The sequence below is a fragment of the Marmota flaviventris genome, chromosome 9 (genome assembly GCF_047511675.1).
Source record: "Marmota flaviventris isolate mMarFla1 chromosome 9, mMarFla1.hap1, whole genome shotgun sequence".
In the NCBI taxonomy this organism is placed as follows: Eukaryota; Metazoa; Chordata; class Mammalia; order Rodentia; family Sciuridae; genus Marmota; species Marmota flaviventris.
In genome coordinates this window covers 105,003,272-105,030,207 of record NC_092506.1, presented here as the reverse complement: position 1 = coordinate 105,030,207, position 26,936 = coordinate 105,003,272, and the positions used below count along the sequence as shown (strand labels likewise).

The window sequence follows — 26,936 nt, the reverse complement described above, 5'->3', positions numbered from 1 at the left end:
CGGCCCCTGGTGGAACAAATACCTCTTCCATGACAGCCCAGAATAAGAATGAACCCATCATCTACTCACTCAACCAAGGTTCCTAAACACTTTCTGGGCTCAGAATACAGTATCCCAAAACATGGCACCTTGGCATACTGAATGCTTTGAACCGAAGAAGATTCAAAGGGTCTCTGGGCTGGGGATGTGGCTCAAGCGGTAGCGCGCTTGCTTGGCATGCACGCAGCACTGGGTTCGATCCTCAACACCACATACAAATAAAGACGTTGTGTCCGCCAAAAACTAAAAAAAAATAAATATTAAAAAAAATAAAAAAAAAATTTAAAAAAAAAGATTCAAAGGGTCTCAGTAGCAGGTCTCTGACTTGCTCTGGTCCTCCTGTATCCCATCACTATTTCACCCCCAAAGTGGGTCACAGAAGTCAGAACTCCTCTTCCTCAAAGCAGGTCATAGTAACTCAATTTCTTCTCCCCAAAGCAATCCACAAAACCTAGAACAATCCCTCTCTCCTTTCTCCCTTCTCCTTTGAAGACCCTCATTCCAGAGGAGTCCTGGAGAGAGGACACCACACAGAGAGGCCAAGAATAATCTAGACACACCGGGCTTGCTGCCCCCATCCAGTGTATTACCATCGGATTTCGCCCATTCCTCTGATCACTTTTGCGCACGGCTGCCCACTCTTTGTTGAACCTAAGCATAAAAACAGACAGTTTTCCCTGTTTGGAGCTTCGTTTCTGAAGGCGCCTGTGTCAAGTAAAACTCTGATTAAATAAATATGTTATGCTTTTCTCTAGTTCACCTGTCTTTTGCTACAGGAGTATCAGCCGTGACCCTTGTGCTGGGGAGAAGAGGTGTCAGGCTACTCCAGCCCCAGGACACCCGCTATGAACAAGACCAGGCCAGGGGAGTGGGCGGGAATAGGATGTGGTCTTTGCCCTGGTGGACCCCTGCTGGAACCACGCCACTGTGCCACGTGAGGAGAGGGCCGAGTCACCCCCACTGAGAATGAGAAAGACCAGCAGAGTTCCTTGGGGAAGGAGGTCACCTGTAAGCCAGGCCTTGAATGATAACCACAGTTCTGCCTGGCCAGTCGAGAAGACAGGTGCTCCAGGCAGAGGGAGCAAAGGCCCAGCAACTGAGCGGCTGGGATGTTCTGTGACTCCAGCACAGTGAGCAGATGCTTGGTAGGGAGCCTTTATGGGGTTGGGACGAGGTTGGGGGCGGGGGAGGCTGAGCAATGAACCTAGACCATCCTCAGGCTGCCTGCTGAGGCTTCCGATGCCCGGGAAAGGCCTGTGGGCCTTCTCCAGGGGAAACACAACTAGGTGAGGGTGAGGCTGGGAGCCAGGAGGGACAGCGCAGGGGTGCAGGTCAGAAGTGGGCGGGGAAGGTGGATGGGCGTGGCTCTCCCCGTGGGGGCCCCTTCTCGCCTCAGATGCAGATGCTATGGCCTGGAGCCGGTGGAGCCCAGGACACCCCCACCCTGCCCCCTTTCTAGGACACACTGGCCAACTGCTGCGCTCGGTGGCATAGTCAGGGAGCGCCAGGAGGCGGAGAAGCCCTTCTCGTAACCCTGAGCCTGGCACTCCCTGTCCCACCCCAGTGGCTGCCCCAGGTTTGCAATAAGGGCCCTGGGCGGGCTGTGCCCCAGGGACAGCTGACAGGTCCTCCCTAGCCGGTTGTAAAGCTCCACAGGAGAGGAGAAGTCAACAACTCCAATCTCCACGCTCCTTCTCAGGCTCCTGGGCAACATGCTTCCCATTCTCTTTTTGGGCTGTTTACTCAAAAAGTTAAGCTTAACCAAAACAAGAGAAGGTTGCGGGCTTTGAAGTAGGGCAGAGCATCATAATGGGGACACGGTCTCCAGAGGCAGACAGGCTTGGACTTAAATGCTGGCTCCAGTCTCCTACCAGCTGTGTGACCTTGGGTAAGTTATTTAACTTCTCTGAGCTCATCTATAAAATGACCAAGGAGGGTTAAATAATTTTGAATGGCATTTAGTATCACTCCTGGCACGTAAGAAACACTCCATAAATGTTGGTATTAATATGAGGCTAGATATTTCTGGTTCCAAAAATCCCAATTCTAGCCTGAAACTCTTCCTTCCCTTTTAGGGAATTCTCTCTCCACTCCCACCTCTACTCATTTCCAAGGATTGGTCCTTTTAAAATAATCCTCCTGGGGGAGCCCCTCACCTGGTCTCTAAAGCCAACTTCGGCCACTTCCCTATTCCCCTGGCCCTTTCCTCAGTGGCTTCATGGGAGAGAAGCACCCGGTACATTTAGCAGGGCTAAATAAATAGCAATAATAATATATGTTCAGCCATTAGCCGCATAAGTAATCAAAGATCACTGCCATATGATTCCTGGTTAAACATCATTTGGAATCTAATAAATAAGCGGCTATAAATAAAGCCAGCATGAGACTCGGTCCCTCTGAGCGCAGCAGCCTCTGCTCTTATTTTTAGCCTAAAGGTGTCTTGAGCACTACTTCTGTACTTCAATTTCGAGTTAATTTTCTCTCTTTCAAATGTCTGAAAGGGACCCCTGCAGAGGCTGGGGGCACTGGGGGCCTCTGTGTGGAATCTGTCCTGCTTCTCTAAAGACACCTGATGTCACACTGGTTTGGGGTGTGCCTTGGTCATGCCCACCTTCTCCCTGCGCCTGCAGGTCCGCAAGGCAATAGGAACACAGGGGACAGAACACAGCCCTGGCATGCAAGCCATCTGGTTCAAATCTAGGGTCCTCCACGTTTTGCATGGAGACCTTGGTCCCTAAGTGCTTAAGTTTCCACATCCAGGTTCCAGACACCATCAAACCCACCTCTGAAGGTTATAAAAATTATATAGTTTAACAGAAGTCAGGAACATAGAGTAGGTGCTCAGTAAACACAAATGTCACTCCCTCTCCTCTGGTAACAGCCTTTTCAGGTGATGGTCCACTGCCCTGTCATTCCCTCTACTCTGAGGGGCAACAGAAGAAATACCAGGAAGGGAGCAAAAAGAAATCCAGATGCCAATGTGTCCACAGTCCCTGGACCACAGTCACCTCTGCTGCATCCCAGAGTCAACACCGGAGTGACAAATGGTTTGCACTACCCTCCAGGTCCCGGTGTCTGGTAGCCCTGCCACTTCAAATTAGAACATGGACCCCCCAAATACCCCATTTCCTTGTATTTCCCACAACCATAGTGCAGAGCAGGGCTCTGTTAAGTTCTAGGAGACAGGGAACAGGCTGGACCAGCTGCAGACCCCGGGCCTCTGAACTCCTTGCTCCCAGCAGTTGCTTCTTGAAGTACAAGTGACTCTGGCCTCTCTGGAAAGATGACAGGTAGAATAAGAGTCTGCTGGGACTCTGGGGGGACATTATTCTCTCCGGGCCCTATGGCAAGAAATAAACACATCACTCCAAGCAGAGCCCAGCAGAGCTCACGTGACAGCCTCAGATAACATTCAGCTTGTAGGCTACTCCGCTGGCGCCCTGACATGTTAGAAGCGGGGAGATTATTAAATCAACGTGATAAAGTACTTCCTGTTACACAGCCCCTTCCCGGCTGTCTCTCGTCTGCTGGCACAATCTCCAGTTGCGGGAATGTGGCCAGCATGTGCGGTACCCGCCGCCCATCAAGGAAACACATGGGCTTCAGCACTCTGGATGCCTGGTTTTCATGCAAAATGGACATCGGCAACAGGAGCTGGGTAATTTGGGACAAGGATGGGGCTAGGGACAGTTTCCAAGGGCAGAGCCCAAGCATCAGGCCCTGTTCATGAGGAGGTTTGTGAATAGCTCAGCTTACCACCTTGGAAGCCTTCCACACTGAGCAGCGGCTGCAGAAGGCAGAATAATGGCCCCAAAGGCTGTGAACATCCCAAACCTTGCACCCTGAGAGTGTGTTAGTCCCTCACACTGAAGGGGACTTTGCAGATTCGAATAAGGTTGTTGTGCTCAAGATGGGGAGATGACCCTGGATTATCCCAGGAGTCCTCAACGCTGGAGAACCTGTCCCAGAGGAGGCCAGTGGGCCTCGAGGTGAGAAGGGCTGGCTTTGAAAATGGAGGGAGAGGGCCAAGAGCCAAGGACGCAGCAGACTAGAAGCTGGGAATGGCTCTCGGCTCACAGCCAGGAAGAAAGCAGGGACCTTGGTCATAAAACCACAAGGAAGTGAGTTCTACCAGAGACCCCAAAGAGCAGGAAATGGATTCTCCCCTGGAGCCTCCAGGAAAGAACACAGCCGACATCTTAGTTTTAGCTCAGTAAGACTTCTGAACTATAGACGGAGGTAATAAATTTGTCTTGTTTGAGCTGCTAAATTCGTGGTAATTTGTTATGACAGTAATAGAGAACCACAGCAACAGCAACCATGGTGGCACCACCAATAACAGCTATTATTTACTGACTTCCTATGACTGTCAAGCTTTCTGCTCGCTGACTTCTGCACCTTTTCTCTCCCGTAAACCTCAACAGTTATATAAGGTGAGTTTTATTATCACTATCTGAAAGCAGACAACAGACACCAAATACTTTAATTTGCCCAAGGTCACATGCAGAAACCATAGTTCAATGCTAGGTTTACATATCGGTAAAGCCCAGACCCCTCTGGGTCCCTAGAAGGCCATCTAGTTACTTGCCATCACTGTGGAGCAAACTACTATTCCTTGAAAGGAGCAAAAAGAACAGAAATGATATTTACTAAGTATTACTATATGCTACACATTGTGTGTGATATGTTATATAGCTCCTCTTAATTAATACAGTGATTGGTGATAAACTCTGTCATCTCCAGTTTATAAATGGGAAATTGAGTTTGCCTAAGTGCACACAGATGGTAAGTAGGATTTGGGCACATGATTCTTTTTTTTCTTCTTCTTTGGTGCTAGGGATTGAACCCAGGGGTGCTCTACCATGGGCCGCACTTCCAGCCCATGGTAGAGTAAATACCTCAGTAAAATACCCAGCCTGACCTCAAACTTGCAATCTTCCTCCCTTGGCTTCCAAGTCACTGGGATTACAAGCTTGTGCCACCATGCCTGACTCGTGCCCATGGATTTTGAATCTGAGACTGGACTTGTCCCATAAAGCCTGGGATGCGAAGACTTGCACCTGAACTGTGACCATCCTCATGGCTTCATGGTAAGACAGGCACACATTCGAGACTCAGCAGGGAGCCCCACCCAGGTTGGGACTACAAGACAAGAGTAGCAAGTCTCCAGGAGATGGTGGCCCTGCCTCACCTGCTCAGGAGCCTCCCAAGAGCCACCTTGTTCCCCGGGAGATCATTCCTGTGACAGCTGAGGAAGAGGTCGATTAAATAAAGGGAAAGCTCCAATGGGTAACTGACTCCTCCCCTGTTTCATCTCCACCACCTCCACTGCCTTGAGGTTCTAAGGCAACCTCAATTCCCTTAGAACTCTAGGTTTCCAAATTGGCTCTACAGGGGGACATTTGCATTCAACCACGGTTCCCAGATGAAGATCCCTTTAATTTCAGAAACCCCAACAACTCTAGGAAGTGCAAGGAGAATTCCTTACCCATGAGCTTTGGGAAGCTCACTCTCTGCTCCAGGCTGTTGACCTGAGATTTCCGGGTGGCTGCCCAGAGGCCTGGGTGCACCCACTGCAGCCCTGCTCCAGCATGGGCTGGTGGCTGGTGTCTCCTTGGAGCGAGTCCTTAATACAGCTTCCTGTGGAGGCCCCTGGGGCTGCATGCCTCCCTTTTCTGTCATCTCTGGGAAAATCCCTGTTCTTTCATCTGTGAGCTGAAAGCTCAAAGTCTCATGTTGTTAGATCCCTGCCGCTGGGGGAAATTTATGAGTATTGCCAGCAAAGTGGCACTCCCTCCCCTGCCTGTGTCACTCTGCTCAAAAGACCATGTCCTAGAAAGCCTGGGAAACACATAGCTCAGAGGAAATCACAGAGGTGACTCTACTTAGGAAACCCACCCAGCACCCAGCCCCTTCACACAGGTGCCTTCAGACCTTACAGTAGCCGCAGCCCCGGGTGCTACGAGCAAAGCCCCGTCTGTGAGGAGCAGGTCTGTGTCTCACAGCTGAGTCCCAGAGGTTGGCCTTCCAGAAGCAGAGCCTGGGCAGCCAGGGTTGGTGGGAAGGGGTCTAACAACAGGCTCTGCACTTGAGGCCACAGGTGGGAGCCGGTGCCTGCGGGCATTGGAACCAGAGGAGGGGAGTGCCTGCCTCTGATTTGGGGAATCTTGTCCTCATTATGAAGAAGAAAGAAAACCCTTTCCGAGGAGGGTGGCCAGGATGATGAGTGGAAGCCCAGCAATGTGATGGAAGGAACAACGGCCCTGATAATGGATCTCTGGGAGAAAGAAGATGTTAGAACAGGAAATGACGGTGCTTCAGGTCTCCGAGGTACCATCACAGGCAACAGTATCAGACCTGCTCTGTATGGCCCTGGGGGAAAGGTGGAGTCTGAACAGTCCGCATAGAGGGACAGAATTGGGCTTGATAGAAAGAAAATCAATGGTCATCACTATTCAAAGGTGGATGGGCGACATTTGGGTCCCTGCCGCCATTTCGATTTTGCAAACCTAAGCACAAGCGGATAGTCATAAGTGGTAAAGTCTCCTGGCAAACAACAAGCAGACTCCTGGCCAAGAGCGGCAGTGTCAGGAAAGCACTGGTAGCAGGTGGCAGAGATCCATTGGGATTTGGGCCCAGGTGCAGGTCTCTGGGCTTTTGGGAAACTGAGACCAACAAGGCCAGACATGCTCCCAGGGTGGTTTGGGCACAGTCACAGTTTTCAAGCGAGGTCTCTGACATGATGACAGGAGAGACTTGGGTACTGCAAGGGCCACACTGGTGGGGGTGGATTACAAGCCAGGAACCTGGTGTTTGGATCTGAGGAACAAAGCAAGATCCACAGCCAAGACTCATGTCGATGCTGAGTCATTTAACTGCTGGCCTGGGCTTCCTCAGAACAGGAGCAAGATCAGCCTCAGGACCTGGGGTTTGGCTGCAGGAATCAGAGAACAAGGGGACAGGGAGCCAACTGCATCATGGCACTGTTCCCAACAAGCAATGCTTGGGAAGAGGTGCCTCCCCGTCAGGAAGACCACCAGCCTGTGCCTTCAACTCTGAAGCTCCTCGGGGGCCTCCCTTGCCTCTGCATCATTCATTTATTCATTCAGCAGGTATTTAGTGAGCATCTTCTATATACCAGGTTCCATTTCAAGTTCTGGGGGAACAGCAGAGAACAAAACAAAGCATTTTTCCTCAAGGGAAGATTCAGACAAGAAACACGTAAGACAAGAATGTCAGCTAGCAATAAATGTTACAAAAAATTAATAAATAAAGCAGGGGAGGATAGAAAGTAACGGGGCAGGGGAGAGGTCAAGGACAGTCAGGGTGTGACCTACCAGTTGTGAGAGAATGAACCATGCAGATATCCAGAATTTTCTAAGCAGAGAAAATAGCAGGTACAAAGGACCTGGGGTGGAAGCCCAGTTAGTATGTTTGGGGAAAAACAAAGAAGCTAGTGTGTCTTGGTTGGGGCTGGTGTGGTGTGAACAAGAGGCAGAGGGGTAAGGAGGGAGAATGGAACACACAGTGGGGTCAGAACATAGAGGGCCCCATGCCATTATGAAGACTGTGTTTTATTCTGACAAGAAGCCAGTGAAGGGCCAGAGCAGAGAACTGATATGATCTAACTTACAGTTTAGGAGAATTGTTTTGCTGCCATTTTGAGAAAAAGCGATCGCATCAGCGAGACACAGAGAGCTGGGCACCATGGCACACACCAGGGACTCAGGAGGCTGAGGCAGGAGGAGTTCAAGGCCAGACTCAGGAACTGAGCAAGATCCTCAAAATAAAAAATAAAAAGGGCTGGGAACGTAGGTGGTAAAGCACCCTGAGTTGCATCCCTAGTATGGTGTGGGGGGCAGGGGATGTCAGGGAAACTGGTAGGAAAGCTTCATGATAATGCAGGGGAGGCATAAGATGGTTTGGGACAGCAATGGTTGAGGTGGGAGGAAGTGGTGAAGGGCTACCGGCTGTGCTTGGAAGGAAGAGCCAACAGGATTGCCGATGGAGAGGGTGTCGGATGGCAGAGGAAGAGGAAACTAAGGACAGCGCCAAAGTTCAGAGCCCAAGTCAATTAGATAGCATAGCATTACCATCTATGAAATGGGGAAGACAGACAGCAGGAGAACCAGGCTTGGAACGGAAATCAAGAGCTCAGTTTAACACATGTCAAGGTTGAGCTTCTTTTGACCCAAGTGGGGATGTGAGTGGGCAGTCACAGGTGTGAGTTACTGAGTCATGGATAAAGGTCAGAGCGGGAGGTGAGGGCAGAGAGTCATGTCATGTAGAGGCACCTGGACCAGAAGAAAGCAAGATCACCTACTGGGTGAGGACAGAGAAGAAGCCTCAGGACAGAGCCCTGGGGCACATTCACATGCAGAGATCAAGACGCGGAAAGGGAACGGCAAAGGAGTCCAAGGCAGAGCCAGTGAGCTGGAGCAAGGACCGGGTGAGATGTGGTCCTGGGGCTGAGGGAAGAAGTCCTGCAGGCAAGAGGCAGTGGAAGACAGGCCAAATGCTGTTGATGAGCCCAGTAAGATGAGGCCTGGGAACAGATCACCTGAGTTAGCGATAGGGGCGTCACTGAGAGCTGAGAGTCTGATTGTGGAGAGTCCTATTGATAGGGAGAGCGAGGAAGAAAATGGAAACAACTTGAATAGGCAATTATTTTGCAGAGCTTTGCTGTAAAAGGAAGGAGAAAAATAGAGAGGGATGATGAACAGGGACGGGGCTAAAGGGGGTCTTTAAGAAGGTGATCATTCAAATCCTTTAGCCAGTGCCTGGGATGAAACTCTAGTGTGGAGAGTCCACGGTGCTGTGAGGACACAGAAGTTGGAGCCCATCCCTTCAGGATGCTCTTAGGCTCCTGGAGTAGATGGAATTAAAATGAGGTTTTTAAAAAACTGTTTGCATAAAACAGGTGGGTAAGTACCATGAAGACAGGGAGACACGTGCGACAGAGCACGTGCCCACCTGCACATGGAGAATTCTGGAAGTAAGAGCTCTCCAAACCAGCTGGGACTCCCATCGCCTAGAACAGGGTGAATTTAAAGCAGGTTTAAGAAAAAGGAAAGAGACAAGATTTGGTGAAGAAACGGGGGAGGGAAAGGGGCAGAGGAAGGTGAAGAGATGGAGACCAGCTCGTCCATCAATGCTCTCTCTCACCAAGGAGGCCGCTTTCCCAGCGCCTGCATAGGCCTGGCTGGCACTTTAAGGGCTTTTTCCATAGGATCGTCTCAAGTTCTCATGAAAACAAAGTAGGGACTATGACCCCGTGCAACAGATGAAGAAATCGAGGCACTCAGAAATTAAGTCTTTTCCCAAAATCATACAGCTATCAAGGGAGGAACTCAGATTCACCACCAGGCAGTCTGATTCCAGAGCCCATGAGCTGGGTTAACCTCTACACTATGCTGGAGCCTTCTGGAGGCCAGCACAGAGGCACTGTCTCCCTGGCCAGGGGACTGTGCAGGCCAATGCACCCCCAGCAGCCGACTAGGCTGGGCCCTCTCCATAGCATTCTCTCAGGGGGGACCTAATGAGCCTCTTCAGCCCAGCCCACCAGGAGTCGAGGTGGAAGGAGAAAGCACAGCTGTCTGCAGCTTTCTGCCACCCCGTGCACCCCACCACCCCCCAGGAAGCATATACGGAAGTGTGCCTGCTTGTTCAGACTAACGAGAGCCAAGTGTGACCACAGGCTCGCATGCAGCTGAGCCATGAGTCTGAGTGGGACGTTCTGGCTCTGCCAATGCACATGAGCATACCCCACCCTCCCTCCCTCTCTCTCTCTCTCTCTCTCTCTCTCTCTCACACACACACACACACACAGTGTGTGGCTGAGATCTAAGCAGCTGCCTCCATCACCTGGGCTTCTCCAACTCCTCCATCAGGGTCCACAGGGAGAAGGGAAGCAGCAGACGGGCCAGGTCCACACCGACAGATCTAAAGGATCAGCAGGGCTGTGTGTCTTACCTGGCTTAGCCAAGCAATTGGAACCAAATGGGGTCATAGCTTTAATTAGGCAGATGGCTGCCTCAATCTAAGCTCTTGTTAATGGTTATTAATGAGGACACCATGATACTGAAATGTCTTCCTGTGAGAGCACGAGACAAAAGGCTAAAATATTATATCACAGAATCCCAGGTTAGAAGGGGTCTTGGAAGTATCAGGTCCAACCCTGCATCCGATACTAAAATCCCTTTCCAATCTATCTGTGGCCACTTCCAGCTCTGGGGACCCTGGGGTCCAGAAGAGCCCATTCCTTCTGCCTGGTAAGCAATTTTGTTTTACACAGATGCAAAATCTCTCTCCATAATTTCTACATTCCCACCCCTTGCCCCACAAATCCAGCTTGCAAATGACTCGCTCCACAAAGCGAGACTTTGTAAAACATGTCACAGAGCTGGAGACAGGCTTTTGATATTCTGAGAAGTTATCACCAGTGCTGGTTCTCCCAGTGCCATGGTGATCTCTGTTCACCCCAATGCGGCTGATTAGGCCACCGGCCACCCTGCCAGGCAGGCCTGAAATCTGCTGTATCCAAAAGGGAAGTTCATTGAGGGACAAAATGAGGTCTGGGGGAACCAGGTCACCCTAACACAAATGAACACAGGCAGCCACACACCAAAATTATATGGAAATCAACTCTATTATCTCTAGGACTCGAAGTTACGGACCAAGGGCCCCACCCTTTCATCTCTGATATTCCTGCCACTGGGACCTTGCTTTAGTTTTCTCGCAGAGACCAAGCACAATGTTTAAGAAAACAGAACAGATAAGCCAGACTTACCAAGGTTCACTGTCATTACTTGCCTGTTCTCTTTGGCTCAGCCCCACTTTGTCAGGCCCAGGGACCAGAACACTGGCCCCTATTGGCTTTGAGATGTCACCCATTGTGAATGTACTGCCAAGAAGCTACTCAGGACTCAGATCCTACTCACTTTGCCCACTTTGACCTGGTCACTTACCTCTGCACAAGCCTGAGCAAGTCACAGACCCTGAGAGCTTCAGGTTGCCTCCACGAGATGTGTTCCCCTCTACCTGCCTCACAGATGCTGGGGGACCTGAACTGGTGCATGCAATACCCAATACCCTGATACCACCTGGCAGCTGAGAGTCAGGGGCCCTAGTGCTGCTAAAGGGGCCTCTACCAGTTTACTTTGCCTTTGGGACCCCAGTAATTCTCCTCTATGAAATGAAGCATCTAGGCCTAATCCATCCCTAGCTTCTCAGCAGAAAAGACTTCAGCGTGTGTCTATGGCTCACACTGGGTTCTGGAAAGGGGGAGGGAGGTCAACACCCTGAAATCATCCTGTGTGATGCCGGGTGCCTGTCTGACGGCAGCCAATCCTCCCTTGCCCACCTAAAAATGTGCTGGTGACAGAGGTGAAGCAAGGGGGAGAGGAGAGAGGTCCTGATGCATGCAGAGGTCTGTGCAGGCACACGTGCAGACGTTGACCGGGACAGGGAGCGGGGAATTACACCTGTAATCCCAGGCGGGCAAAACACTAATGCTCCTAACTATATATTTTGTGGGCTAAAAATAAAATTGATTAGCATTCTTAAGCATTCCGGGAGAAGAGAAATTTGAGAACTGAAAGGTCAACTCAAGATTCAGAGCTTCCCATAGAAAACCCACGGAGCAAACCGTGACTAAGTCCTCGGTGGGCCAGGCACTGCGCTAGACCCTGGGAATACAGGCATGAATAAAGCAGACACAGACTCCCCTAAATTGCTCAGCAGAAGAGAGATTTATGTCCCAGAAATCTTTCTATATTCCCTTTCTAGGTGACAGATGAAGGAGAAAGTCATCAATTTCTATTTGTCACTAATGTGAAAGACCAATTGATTGTCTATATGGATGACTCAATTTGGAACCAAGATGAAAAGTTACGCACCAATCAAAATTTCATAAATAAAATCACATGGTAAGATCATTAGGGGAGCCCACTACTCAAAAAACCCCATGGTACATCCTCAACAAGGCCAAGCATCTCGGTGTGTCGCATATATTTAATACACAGCAGAAGGCCATCAGAAAATGTTTTTTATTCTTCTCTCTTGTTTCCCCCAATTCTCCTATTAGCTTCATCTTTATAACATTTGAATGTTCTAAGTTGAACATTCCCTGCAAAGAATTCAAGCTCTTTGGAGGAAAGCAACTAAGTAAAAAAATATAGTTGTAAAGTGCTCGGGGGTCCTAGTAAGGCAGAGTGTCCAATAAATCCAAGCACTTGCTGCTCCACCATGCAGGGAAACCTTAAGCAGAAAAGAGATTCAATTGCTGCAATAACTTGACGATGTGTCTGGTGCCACCCATACCAAGCAGGACTTCCCAAGCTTCTGGAATCCCCAAGCCTCAGCTTCCTCATCTGTCAGCTACACTATATGTTTCTAGGAAATTCTTTGGAGGGAAAAGTGTTGAAGAAAAGCAAGATAAGACTATGTTAGCTATAATGAGTCTATCTTTGGATTTCTTTACCAAACACAACAAAATGTATTTAATATGATTTCTATAATAATCAGAGATCTCAAGCTGAGCACGGTGGTGCACACCTATAATCCCAGCAGCTCAGGAGGCTGAGGCAGGAGGATCTCAAGTTCAAAGCCAGGCTTGGCAACTTAGCAAGGCCCTAAGCAATTCAGTGAGACCTTGTCTCAAAATAAAACATAAAAATGGGCTGGAGATGTGGCTTAGTGGTTAAGTGCCCCTGGGTTCAATCCCCAGGACCAATAAATAAATAGGAGATCCCAGATCTCAGCAGCTCAGAAGGCTGAGGCAGGAGGATCTCAAGTTCAAAGCCAGCCTCGGCAACTTAGAGAATATCCTCGGCCCAACAGAGAATAAAGCCTTTCCCACGGCAAGTGATTATTTTGACTGTTATCATTTAGCACCATATCCCCAGTGCTTGTCACACTGCATTCAATAAATATCTGTTGAATTCATTAATGAATGAATAATTGAATCAATGCATTTATTATTGCAGCCAAAACTTTCCATAGAACCCAATCAGGACATTCAGCCAATTCTTATTCTCTCTTCTATGAAAAACAGATAGATGGACATGTTCTCCTCCTCTTTCTCCTGTCTCTTCTACTTCTTCCCACAGGTCTAACTCTTTGCACATAGGTAAGACAGGAAGAAAACAGTTTAAAAACATGGTACCAAACATAGTATTTGGGAAAGGCCATGGACGCATCCATCACTCTTACTGAGTTGGAGCCACACATGTGCATACACCATGTGCCCAGCCTCCAGTGGAGTCCAAAGTCTGGTAAGAAAATGCTGTAATAATTAGAATATTGCACCATAAGTGCAGGAACAAATGTATGTAACAGGGGGAATGGGAGAATATTAAAGAAAAGATGAACTCTCCCTGGGAGGTCAGGAAGATACTGGGAAAGGATTTGCAGAAAACTGTTTAATCCAGTGGTGATGCAGGAGAGTTGATGGAGATGCTTTCCAAGCAGAGGGGAATGGAATGGGAGGAAGAGCACTTATGACAGAGAAAGGGCATGGGCAAAGCTTGTTTGGAGTCAAGCTCCTGGTACAGCCGGGCCACAGCAAGCGATTCAGTGTGACTGCAGCATGGCAGGAGTCATGGGTAGAGAATGAGGCAGCTGGAAATCCCTGCGTCCATCTGCCTAGAGAATACATACTGAGTTCCCTGCATTAGGACAGCATTGGCTAATGTCTGAAATTTTCCAGAAGAAATTAGAGAACGCTACAAGAGGTAATAATCTTCACCTACTGTGGAAGGTGACTCTGTTCCCTAGTGGCTAAGGGAGTTCACCCATGGGCACATGGAGAGAAGAGTCAAGGGCAACAGGCTCTCAGCTGACCACTGCTAGCCAGGTCACTTGCCATGTGACCTTGGCCAAACCACTGACCCTTAGGCCTGTTTCCTCATCTGCAAAATAAGCAGGTTGGATAATGGATCCTTACTACCTTTTACATCTCTGAGATATTATGACCACAGTTGATCTCTTTAAGTAATGGAGGGCTACAGAGACAGGGTGGGGTCTTCCTGGGACATTTATTAACTCGTGGCTCCACAGTCACCACTCAGGACCCAGAGGGACAGAAACAAAATCAAAGAAAATTTTCAGAAGATGGATGGCTGAGGGGGCTGACATATGTGTGTGAGTTTGGGGAATTTATGCAGGCAGCCTCACAGCCATAAATAAAATCCCTTTCTCTTACCCAAAGACCTCATTTGAGGGTAAACATCGGACACTGCAATAGACAGTTTGGCTGTATCTCCCACCCTGTGCCTCACTTGAATGAAAAACAGCCATCACAAGACAGGGTAATGGGTTCGGCGGCCTCTTTACAAACATCCATATTGTCACCAGCGACAAGCGGGGCTGAGGATGGAGCAGGCTGGACCATTTATCTCTGAGATCCTGGGTCCTTTTGTGCAGACCTGTTTTGACAGCCATCCACTCTGAGACTGGGGAACTGGGGAAAACCCCCCAAAACTCCAATGCTGGGAGCAGTGACCCCCTTTCCCAGGAGACTCTCAAGGACTTGGGAGACCCCAAAACAGTCTGCCCAGCAAGCCCACCTGCGTGCACGGCTGCCTACCATGAGGCACAGCTACTCATATTTTCTTGACCTATTTCTCTTTCCATCCCTGCCCTACTCCACTTCCCTTCTGGAGTGCATGTAATTAGCACCTCTCCATCCACAAGGATCGGGAGATTTTTAAAAGCTCCTAACTCTCAAGATAATCAAGGAGACAGGAAAACAGGTCCTGGCATTGCTGTTTGGGTTTTTCTCTTTTCTTTCTCTTCCTTGGCTTAACTCTGCTTCCTGGTCTCTGCAGGAGATGGGGCCGGTTTGACCTTGTCAGCCAGCAGCCCCTCAGCTGGAAATCATGGGAAATGGCCCGGCATGAACCAAAGCTGGGGGCCAGCAGAGTCTTGATTGACAGCTGAACAAGCACCGGGCAAAGTGTGGATGTGGGAGCATACGGGGTCCCTGCAAAGCCCTCTGTTGTCAGCACAGCAGCCAAGAGAGGGATCTGTTGGCTCCACTTTCTGTTTCCCTCCAGGAGAACAAGTGTCAGGAGAGCCAAGGCCGCGAGGCACTCCCGATTCTGGCTCAATCCCTTTCCGCTTCCCATTATTGACAAATGGAAATTGATGGGTTACCGCTTTATCCGCTCATTTAGAGGGGCTAGAAAACCTTGCAGCAAATGCTGAATAACTGTAGGCATCTTATAAATAAGCATCTTAAGGATATGAACCATTTTCGCTCTGCCACTAAGCAGAATTAAATTAGATTTTGAAGTTGCTGCAGAAATGAATGAAGAAGAGGGAGGGAAGATTTTGTTTTTAATTCCCCATAATTTTTTTTATAAAGACTGTAGAGCAGGAAGTCAGGGCAGGGTGAGAGGAGAGTGGAGTCACTTGTGCATACTTCTGATTTCAAGCAGAGCCTCTGCAGGCAGAGAAACATGCCCACGGCATCACAAGGGGCAGCTCAGAGACCTGCAGGCTCAGCCTCCGGCCTGGCTTGGCCAGGGTCTCAGCTATCGACCCACCTCGGCCCGTGCTGGACCACCACCACATGCCAACCATAATCTCGGCCCTTAGGACCAGTCCTGATGGCAACTGGAGGAATCTTGGAGTTTGAAGTCCTTTCCCTGGATTTAGCCTTAAACCTTAAGTCCTTTTAGGATCGGGTTTAGGATCCAGATCCAGCATCATTTACGTCACCCACACGGCTCCCACCCTAGTCTGTGAAGAGAAGCCTCATGTGGTCATCCATCTGGATAACCTGCCTGGTATTTGACTCTTATAGGGCTGTCACCCAACCTTGTCCCTGGGTCCCTGCTGGTGGGTCTTCTTGTAACCAACACAGAGTTAGTTAGATTTATCACTGCTGTGGCCCACCCATCTGTCCACTCTGACTCCCACCCCTCATGCACGTATAGAAACTACCGACACCTTCCCATCTGACCTGACCCCACAGGTTCCCTGGCTGAGCCCTCTGATGCCCACATTGGGCCTGCTGCACTAGACCGTCCTCAGCCCTGCAGCCAGGACTGAGTCCCCAGTACTCGAGATCTGGAATCCCTTGGCCTGCAGTTGGCCAGCCTCACTCAGTCCCAGCAAGAGAGGAGACACATGATCCCCCCACCCCCGGCTCCAGGTTTGGAGTTGCTGATGGTACAGGTAGCAGCCCTGCCTACCCACCCAAGCAACACGGACAGGGAGAGACAGAAGGATCCTGCCCTTCCTTTCAGAATCAAGCCACAGCCAGCAAATAGCAAGCCAAGGGCAGGGTCACCAAGCAGACTCCTGGATTCATCCAAATTGCCAAGGACACACCACCATCTCCAGGGTTCTTTGATTGGTCAGAGAAGAGGAGAAGTGACCTGTTCTCTTACCTCTAGCCCTGGATTTGAACTCCCCACGGCCATTCTCACCCTTCTTTGTCACTAATATTTGCCTCTTCATGGGCTAGGCTGATTCTGTCATGAACTGTACCAGGAAGTTATCACCAAGGGAGCTCAAGTCATCCAGATCAGATCTGTCAATCTCTTGCTGCCTCAATACCACCACCTCCGCCTCCTCCGTCCCTACCTCTGCCCCAGCCAAACTCAGGAAGGCACAGTGCAGGATTGGGCAGCCTCCTGCAAGGCTTGGGCAGCACCCAGATGTCGCCTATGGATCCTTGGAGTCATGATTAGGAGCATCACATAGCCAGGCCACACTTACCGATCCTCAGGGAGTGCGGGCTGCAGGCCACCATCACGAGCCACGCTGGAAGCAGCACCAAAGGCGCCGAGAGGCGGGGCATCTTCTATAAATCCTCATGGAGCCCTCTGCTGGTCTGGGCATGACATAACTCTGTGAGAAAGCAGAGGAGCAGGTGAATGCTAAGGGCTTGGGAGTCGCCCTTACCCAGCCCAGAGACCAGGGCCTCCAGGGAGAGCCACTGGGGAGGGTGACAACCCCACACCAGAAATTCCTGTGGGAGTGGGCCATGCCGTTCCTCCCCATGCCCACCAGGCCCAAAGAAAACTCGAGTTTCAATCCCGGCCTCCTGGTCCACTGGGGGCAGGTGCTGCAACTGAGGCTCAGGATTCACAGCACCTCCTTTTCTTTCAAAATCTCTACTAGGGAATGAGGACTTCCACCTACTCTTAAGGAACAGCAGCCCAGACTGAGCAGAAGAGGAACGGGGGAGGGTCACCCCTAGCCCCAGGCCCCCCGGCATTTTCCCGTGCTAGACAGTGGGGTGGGGAAGAGGCTGCGTTCAAGTCCAGCCCCTCCACTCGCCAGCTGTCTCAGTTTTCTTGTTTTGTAAAAGTGACAATGACCCCTCTTAGAGGAGCTGACCTGAGGAATAACTAAGCTAACATAAACATAGGAGAAGCTGTTGAAGAGGGGCCATGAGAATTCCAGTTCCTCCCTGGCTGCAGATACCAAAGGCAGAAGCACACATTGCAGACCATCAGAAGGTTCCACGCCTGCTTCTGTTGCCTGCTAAAAATTAACCCCCTCCCCAGCTTCCTCCACCAACTCCTCCCTTCCTTCCTGATATCAACTGCAGAGCTGTGAAGGGGGACGCCTCCCCCCAGGGCAGCAGGGTTACTATCCCCCTCCCACTGGCAAGACCTCTCAGACACCTTAAGATTCAGAGTCAATAACCAAGCAGCTCTTCTCCCATCACAAGGGTGAGAATAGAGCTAGTGAGCACCTGGATATCCTAATCCCAGGAAAGGAAAGCAGAAAACATTTGAATGTTTCCTTCTCCTGCCTCAGACAATCCAACAGAATAATGAGCAAAAGATCTGAATAGATACTTCACTAGATAATGTATTCCAATGACCTGCACAAATTTGAAACGGAGCTCTGCTTCGTTGGGCATCAAGAAAATATGACTTTATATCATAACAATTATATGTTTACCCACCAGAATGGCACCAAAAAAAAAAAAAAGACACCATCAAGTGTTAGTGAGGGCATCGAGCGACTGGAACTCTCACGCAGTGTCAATGGGACTGTAAATGCATTCGGCTGCTTTGGGAAACCAGTCTACAAGCACCTTTCATAAACCCTAAAGACCCAACAACTGCTCTCCTTGCTACATCTCCCACAAAAATGCACAGATATGCTCACCAAAGACTTGGCCTGGAACACTCAAAGCTGCACTCCTTGGATTTCCTCAAACTGGACGATACGCAAAAGTCCAGTAGCAGAAAGGGGAAACATACTGCATATTCACACAATGGAACGGGATGCAGAAATGTCAACGAAACACAACAGCCAAGGCCTCGGCAAGGATGGCTCTCATCAATATAATATTGAGCAAAAGAAACCAGGCACACGATTCTATCTACGCAAAGTGCAAAATGGGCAAAGCTATGCTGCGCGGTTAGAAGTCCAGTTAGCGGTTAGGGTGGGCACTAGCATGAGGGCTTCTGGGATACGGGCCTTTTCTTTTTGTGCTGTACTTCTGAAAAAATGGGGTTTTTTTAATAGCATCCCGCCTCTCCGACTTGCAGTTTCCTGTGCACAGTGTCCCCTCTCCCTGCAGCATGCTCCCCTCCTTGCTCCTGCCACTTGCCAGAATCAGTGTCCCCTCTCCCTGCACCATCACTGCCACCATGGTGGCTGTGACAGCAGCACTTTTCCTTCTATGGCCGCCGCCTTTGTGTGTCTCTGCCTGGGATCACTGTAGCTCCTTAAGGGCAAGAGCTGTTTCCAGCTTCCTGTTGGGTCCCCAGAGACTACTTAGGCACAAAGTCCACACAGTACCTACTTGCTCAATGAATGGAAGGCCTTAAGCAATCCCCTGCTAGAAGAAGACAGAGGGAGATAAAGGGGAGAGGAATGGGATAAAGCAACTGCACTGTTGGCAAGTCAGGCCCAGAATCTTTGTCCCCTAATTCACGGGTGTTAGTGCAGAGATAGGTTAAAGCAAACACAGTCTCAAGGGAAGCTGGGCGTTGGTGCTTATTATGGATAAAGTTGATTATTCAGTGATTATCTGTCTCCTCACTACAATGTGAGCTCAACAGAGGTGGAACTGAGTCCTTGTCCCTCTGGTGAGGTTTCAAGGTCCAGGATCCAGGATCTGGAGTGCTCGGCCTGCATACACAGGCCTCCCTCAGTCCTGGCAAGGAAAATGCTATGTGATTTCCCAGATGGAAAAGGGGGTCTTGGTCCTGTTTCTCCAAGATCAATGCTTTTTTTTTAGCCCTAAATTATTAAAATATTTTTAGTTAATAAAAGCCAAGCTGTTAGGTTTTAGACTAGACTCATTTTAACATTAAACTAAAATTAAGACATCAAATTTCTTTGTGAAGGATCTAGAAGCTTCACCTTCCTGCCTCATGTGGAAAAAGTGAAGACAGAAAAAGAAAGAGGTGGAGTCAGAGCCCTGCCCAGCCCTGCCTCTGTGTGACCTTGAGTGTCACACTTCACTGTTCTTGCGCACAACTGCCTCATCTGTAACAGTTTGTGTGGTGGATTAAATACAATAAAGAACATGGAAAAAATTTCCAAACCACTGAGCCCTCCACACGTTCAACATGGTGGTTTGTTTTATTCTTGTAAAGTTTAGGAGGAGATTATTTCTCATCATCCTGCTCAGGGTCACATAGCTATAATCCAAGGCAGCCCCAGACCTCAGCCATCACTGTTCTGAAATGTGGTCTCCAGTCTTCAGGGCCATGAACGACATAAGCCAAACTTGCTCAAATTGAGTGTAGTTCTGTCATCAAATAAAATTTACACGGGCTAATCTGACACCTATTTAGCCATCTGCATAATAATTATTATGCAGCCTGCTGATCGAGCATACCTAGAAAGCATTTGATGTAAGTGACTGTATTTAGTATTACTTTTATACAGCCTAACCAGATTTTTTACAGTTCTTTCCTCTTTGACAGTTCACTTATCTGCTCGGTGATATTTATTGAGGCTGTAATATATGCCAGGCTCTGTTGTAGGCTCTGGGGATACAGTCAACCTCAGAGAACAAAGAGTTGAGAAATTTACCCTTCCCATACAATTGAGGGCATTGTTCTGAACACCTTGGGGCAGCCATGCCAACCACAATGGATACAGAGTCAGGGTTGGACTGAAGTCAGGCTGGATCTGGCTCTCAATCTTGTAAGGAATGATCTTGGGCACTGCACCCTTTGGAGCCTGTTTCCTTATCCACTGGAAACATGGGAAGAAGAATGCCTACCTCTGGGATGATGAGCACCAGGAAAGCAAGGAACAATTCGGACTTTTCCACCTGTGTCCCCAGTGCCTGGCACAGGCTGGCACATAGTAGGCACTCACAAAATATCTGTCGAAATAATGAAAGAATCCAATCAGAGAATGTGTATGGACGACTCTGCCAGCCGCCATGTATTCATCAGTGAGTTACAGTTAGCATCCTTGCCCATGAGGAATATAATCCAGATACCGTTTCTCCACCCGTGCAAGCTCTCCTCCTTTGACCCTCCACTGACCGTGGCTCCAGGGCACCATTTATCACACGGACCTGTGACAGCCTGACAGATGTGCTGTAGAGAGCTGGACTGGGAGTTGGGGCTTCCGCACTCTCCCCTCTGTTCTCCCTTGTACCTGCCTGGATGTTTCCAGACATTCCCCATTTTTTCCAGAAGGGGAACCTAATTAGTCATTTTTCACAATGGCAAGATTGCTCTGATTCCCGAAGCTAGGAGAGACATCCTTCAAATATCTCTTTCAGATCAAAGAGATATGTTCTATTTGGAATGCAAGCCCCAGGCAGGCAGGAGCTTTCTCTTATTCTTGGCAGCACCTCCAGCACCTTGGACAGTGCCTGGAGCATGGCTGCTACAAAGGACCGCGGTGGACTCGGTGAATGAATGAGTGCTTACTTAACTTTGCACTTACTCCTGTCGTTCAGGGCAGGAGCATCTCTTTCAGGCACGCATCTACCTGATGTACTTGCTATGGGGCCGACATGGAGTAGAAGCTCAATAAACGCCTGCTGAGTCACGGGCAGTGGCCAGCTGATAGCGTGACAGGTACAGCCTGCTGACAGCTCACTGCATTCTGAGGTGCACACTCTGTCTGGACCCCTGCAGCCCAGCTGTGCTGAATGACCTCTCCCCTCCTGACTCGCCTGCAGTCCCTCCACTTCTCGCTCGCTCTCTCTCCCTCTCTCTCTCTCACCTCATAGGCTGCTACATCATTAACCGTGTTTTTCTGGGGTGGGATGGAGAGGAAGCTGACAGTCACCAGACAGTGTTTGGTGGCGGGGAGGATAGAGGAAATCAGAGGGGCAGCCAGATTAATTACAGGTTTTCTCTCAGTTATGGGCAACAAGATCTTGATTACCCCTCCTGACGCTCCAGGCTCCTCAAGACAAATGGATGTGGGCTTCTCCGCTGTTCTCTGACTCCCCCTGGCTGGGAGAAACTCTAGGAAGCAGCCAGCACCTGCCTGGAGAGTGAAGAGGAGGCCAGGGAAGGGGACAGAGGCAGCCCTAAGCCCTGTGGCCTCCTAGAGGTGAGCTTTGTGGCCTAATACATTTGGGTGCACTTGGTAGGTATATAGTTTCCATGGTAATAAGTAGGAGATGGGAGGAAGCTGGACTATCCTGGGAGTTGGGGGCCAGCGTGCCCCCTCACTCTGTCAGTCAACTCTTTGAGCCTCAGTTTCTGATGCTATAAAGTGAGGGAATTAGACTAGATGTTCTCCAAGATTCTTTTAAGCTCTGAAATTCCACAGTTCTCAGAACTGAATTTTATAATATTGATTAGATATTTGCTATGAGCAAAGGACCATTTTGGACTCATTTGCTCCTCAGAAGAACCCTGGGAGGCAGATAGGCCTCTACATCTGCAGATGTAGAAGCCAAGGGCAGAGAGGTTGAGTGACTTGCCAAGGTCACTACACTGGCAAATGAAGGAACTGGGACATCCTCAGCTCCAGGACCCTGCTCTCTTCCACCGCCTTCAACACCCACCTTCTCTTTGTGTCCCAGAACAGAGCACAGAGTTGGCCCTGAGGAGATGCCAGAATGCGCTTGGGATGACCATAATGATGTTGGAGGACAAGCCCAGCACAGTGCAAGTGGACGCCGGCCATCTGCACATCTTGCTGAATTAGGGGCGGCAACAGACCAATGAGAATGTGGGGGCTCTCTGGCAAAACCTTCAGCCCAGTGCCCTCAGGAGATTTAGGGCTTCCCACAGGAGTTGCCCCCCAGGAGTCTGTGATGAGTTATGGTGAGACAGCTTGCCCTGGTGCCACAGGAGGTCGGCACCTGCCCCAGGAGCAGGACCTGGTCTGACTTCTTAGGATGAACTGAAGAGCAGCAGCCAAGCTGCCTGCCCAGCATGGGACTGACCCTAGAGAGGGTGTCCCAAGAGCACTCCAAGTATAGGGATGTGGTAGCACCCAGACACAGGACTAGGAACAACCCCTCTGGATTTTCAGGCTCTATTGGGCAAGAGGAATGACTACCCAACCTTTTCCCCCTCTAATCACTCCCTTAGAGATTTCAGAAAGAAGCCCCTGATGCACCTCTAAATAAATATCCCTCACCAGAGGCCAGGGTTTCAATCCCAGCTGCCATTGTGTGTCCTTAAGCTGATTGCTTAACCTCTCTGAGCTTCATTTCCTCAATTGTAAGACTGCAGATAATGACCCCTGGAAAAATTGTGGCCTGGACCTTAAGTATGATGCTATTGATAAATGTGAACTTCCTTCCTTTCACCTCTCCATCCCCACTCAACACTTCCCTCCAGGTCTTGTACATAAGTTCCCTGGCCCATGTCCACATCTTCTCCCAACAAGATGGTCTCCCACGCCTGCTTGTAAGTAGTGTGAATCCACAGCCCTCACGTATTCAAAGTGCTGCTGCAGGTCAACATCACCCGGGAAGCAGTCACCCTCCTCCCCCACTGAGCTTCAGGCTGTCACAGAAGGAAAGCCAGCAGATTGCAGGAGGAAACTGGCATGACCTTGGACCCACCACTTAACCTCTCAGGGCTTCAATCTCCTCTGCTGTAGAGTGGGGAAATTACTCTCATGCCATCTACCTTACAGGGTTGCTAAGGGGCTCAAATGAGATAATGGATGCAGAATTGCTTTGCAAATGAGTAAAGTACTCTTCTTAAAGCAAAACGCTGTGTGTTGTTTCCATACCCTGGTCTGCCCAAAGCATACTGACGCACTCGGTGTCGCTATACAATTTGTGTTTCCCTCATTGAATGACTGCATCTGCCAAGTGTCCCCTGCATGACAAGCAGTTTTCCAGGCCCTGAGACGCAACCCCTGGCTTCATGGACCTTCCAGTCTGGGCTGTTTAGATACATGAATTAGAGTGTTTATTTTATTTATTTATTTATTTATTTGGTACTGGGGATTGAACTCAGGGGCACTCAACCACTGAGCCACTTCCCATAACCTATTTCATATTTTATTTAGAGACAGGGTCTCACTGAGTTGCTTAGTGCCTAATTATTGCTGAGGTTGGCTTTGAACTTGCCATCCTCCTGCCTCAGCCTCCTGAGATTACAGGCGTGCCCCATGGCACCCGGCTATGAATCAGATCTTCAGATAAGTAGATACCATCTTTACAGATGGCAAAGGGAAAGTGCAAGGTGTCAGGGAGGGACATCTTCCCTGAGGATGACCAATTTGACAGGAGTTAACTTCAGTGGGGGCAGTGGGGTGGGGCAGGGTGGAAATTAAGGCAGAGAAATCAGCATGTGAGACCAGAGGCCTCTGATAACAAGGCATGGTGGCTTTCAGAAATGGCAGGGTGTCCACACAGAGCAGAAAGCTGAGGGCTGCTTTCTCTGTATCTGCTGTGGTGAAGTCTAGCCCCCCTGGTTGGGAATGTCCTCTCTGAAGACAAAAGCCTGCTCCCCTCTCTTTGCTGCAGCCCAAGCTGATTTTTCCCCTTGAACCTCAGGCTGGGCCCAGCACCCTTCACAGAAAAGACGTGGCAGCCACAGCATCCCCATCTCCTTCCCACTGAAAAGGAGGCGGTGGTTAGCGGTAAGAAGATGGAGGGCTAATCACCAGCCATGGCAAGCCAGGGGAGGTGGAACAAGGACCACAGGGTCGGAGGGGAAGGGCAGGACTGGCTGGGAATGGTGAAAAATGGCCCTGGCATTTATCTGAGGCCACCAGGCTGGGCCCCAGGAGAGACGAGCTGGCAGAGACCACGTGAGCTGAGGCTTTGAAACAAAACAGTCCAGTTCTGGAGCTGTATGAAACACATTTAGAGCCGAAAGACCTTGCAAAGGAGTGTCCACAGAGGAATAGAGTGGGCAGGGGGAAGAGAGGTGGACGGAACAGCTTTTAGGATGGTATTTAAATCACCTCCCAAACACGGCCTTCTCCTCTGCTAGGAGCCTCTCTGATGTTTGGAAGGAGGAGGGCTGTCCTGCAAGGGCTGGTCTGCTTTGCGTGAGGCTGGGTGCACTGCAGTCTTCCATGAGGACGTCTGAAAGGTGCAGGCCACTCAACCTGGAGAAGAGACGGGGGGTGGGTGGCAGTTGTGCAACAGGGTGACAGGGTCAGAATTTCACCACCGGAAACCGGAGAGGAATTATTCTAGACTCAGATGATGGTGCTCAGGTCAAGACCACAGGAAAGCACTCTAACCAGTATCAGTGACAATGAAGCCCTGAGGCTGAGAGCCGCTGGGGCACAGACACGGAACTCCCTGACCTGGCTCTGTCACATCCAAGTGGACATCTCACCACACACATCCTGCCAATGGTCACTTCTCATGCACATCAGCCTTTCTGACACCTGTGATAACATTGTCAGAAAGTAAGACTTTATCATTTTCCCTTAAATCCCAGGCAGAGCAGGTCAGGAAGCAGCTACCCCAGACCCAAGCATTCCTTGAGGAAACCCAGGACCAGGCTCCAAACGCTCCCAGAAGTCAGGAATAAGATGATAGGACATGTGCAAACTTTAAAATAACAGTCCATAGCAAAGTAAGTGATGTCCCCTTGCAATTCAGAATGACAGACCTAGTCTAGAGTCACCCAAGTTCAGAACAATCACTGGGAATTGCCTGAAAGCACCACGCGGGGTCTCTCCCATGGTCCCTTCTGTCCAATTCAATTTGCACCGATTGCCATTTGCCATTCCCCCTCAATGAGGGGCTCAGAGTAGAAACTGGCTGCTGGACAGCTGCTCCTGGACAGGGGGGTTGGGGGACCACAGTGAGGAATAGGAAGGAGACTCACTTTTCATTCTAAAGTGTTCTCCGTTGTTTGCATTTTTAACAAAGAGGTTGGATTGCTTTTTCAATTAAAAAACTTGGTTAATGATTTTTTTAAAAAACCACACACACAATAAAGCATCTGATTCTCTGTGTGGCTGATTCAAAGACAGGGCCATTCTCCTTAACCCCTGAGTCAGGGTCCTTCCACTGTAGAGTGAGGCTAATCACCCCTGTGCTCAGACCCAGGTGCTCGGTGATGCTGGGCCTGCCCTGGTCTCTCCAAGACTCTCTGACTCTTCCCCAGCCCAGGTGCTCTGGCTCTCCAACAAAGCCAAGTGCTGCTCAGAGCTGGCTCTGGAAGTCCACCCTAAAACCCACTCTATTCTCTTACCCCTGCCCCAGTTATCACCCTCCTAAGAAAACCTGCAGTCCCAGTACTTGCCTTAGAGACCCCTGCTATGGTACTTAGATGGGTCCTAGGATCTGTGCAAGAAGAGGGCCCTCCCTCAGGCAGGAGAGGCCTGGGAAACCATCATACTCAGCATTCTCCGAAGGGTCAGAAGGCAGAGGGCACTCTCTCCAGGAACTGTCCTAGGCTTCTGCATTTGTCACAGGGTACAGAAGAGAACATGTCAGGGCCTTATCACCCTTTCTCTGCCAGGGGCTTAAGCCAATCAGTCTGTGAGATGAGAGGCCAGGAATTGAAGGCTCTTTCCCCTCACCTTCTCCAGCCACAGGATGCCCTGTGAAAATCCTAGGTTTCCTTAGCAAAGCAAGGGGCTTCTTCTCACTTAACACCCCCACATACCTGCCCACCATAGGGAAGGGGAAGGCATACATGTGAACAAGGTATACATGTTTCCTAAAGCCTGGCTCCAGCCATAAGACATAGGGAGAAAGATCAAGAATGCTCTAAGTCAGCCAGAAGCAAGGGTACATGCCTGTAAATACTGCAACTCAGGAGGCTGAGGCAGGAGAATCACAAGTTCAAGCCCAGCCTCAGCAATTGAGCAAGACCCTTGGTAATTTACAAGACCCCGTCTCAAAATAAATAAAATAAAAGGGGTAGGGATATAGCTCAGCAGTAAAGCACCCCTGGGTTCAACCCCTAGTACCAAAAAAAAAAAAAAAAAAAGAGTGCTGTATGTTCTCCAACGGGGGCTGCCACATGGGCGGGAGCTGGGCACATCCCAGCCCCAGCAACTGGGGAGCACTGCACCAGCATCCATGCTGGGTGCTAGCAGCCATGGGGACTCTCAAATATGCTGCCTTCTCCAAGGAGCTCCTGGCAAAGTATGATGTCCTCCAGCAAAGAGTAAGAGCGCACCAGAGCTCAGGATGCATCAAGGCGACAAAGCAGCATGCACGCGGCAGAGCAGCTTTTGCCACCAAATGAGGGAACAGGCTGGAAGACCGAAGAGGGAAGGCACCCTGGGCCCCCACAGTTGGAGCAAGAATCTTGGAAGATGCAGGCCACAGACTCGGCGAAAGGCACATGCTGCATGGGAAGAGACCTCCCAGGTATGTGCTGGGAAAAGCAAAGGCAGTGACCAAACCAAGCTGCCAGGTCCCATTGAGTCTGAGCAGCCTAGAAACAGGAAAGTGTATGATTCTGAAAGGGCTGGGATTCTAGAAGGCCTCAAATGCCAAGGTTAAAGAGGCTGAATTTTATTCTCCAGGCAATAAAGAGTACTGAGGG

General features: G+C 49.8%; 1 protein-coding gene across 1 annotated transcript in view; it reads right to left on the bottom strand.

Annotated features, from left to right (window-relative positions):
- Nucleotides 1-20,321, bottom strand: part of Grik4 (glutamate ionotropic receptor kainate type subunit 4) — a 284,402-nt gene extending 264,081 nt beyond the window's left edge. The window contains exons 1-2 of the mRNA XM_027930584.3: nt 20,252-20,321; nt 16,768-16,899 (exon numbers count right to left, since the gene is read on the bottom strand). Of these exons, the coding sequence (XP_027786385.2) occupies nt 16,768-16,849 (82 nt within the window). The 5' untranslated portion in view covers nt 16,850-16,899; nt 20,252-20,321. The remainder of the gene's footprint in view (nt 1-16,767; nt 16,900-20,251) is intronic.
- Between the last annotated feature and the right edge of the window lie 6,615 nt (nt 20,322-26,936).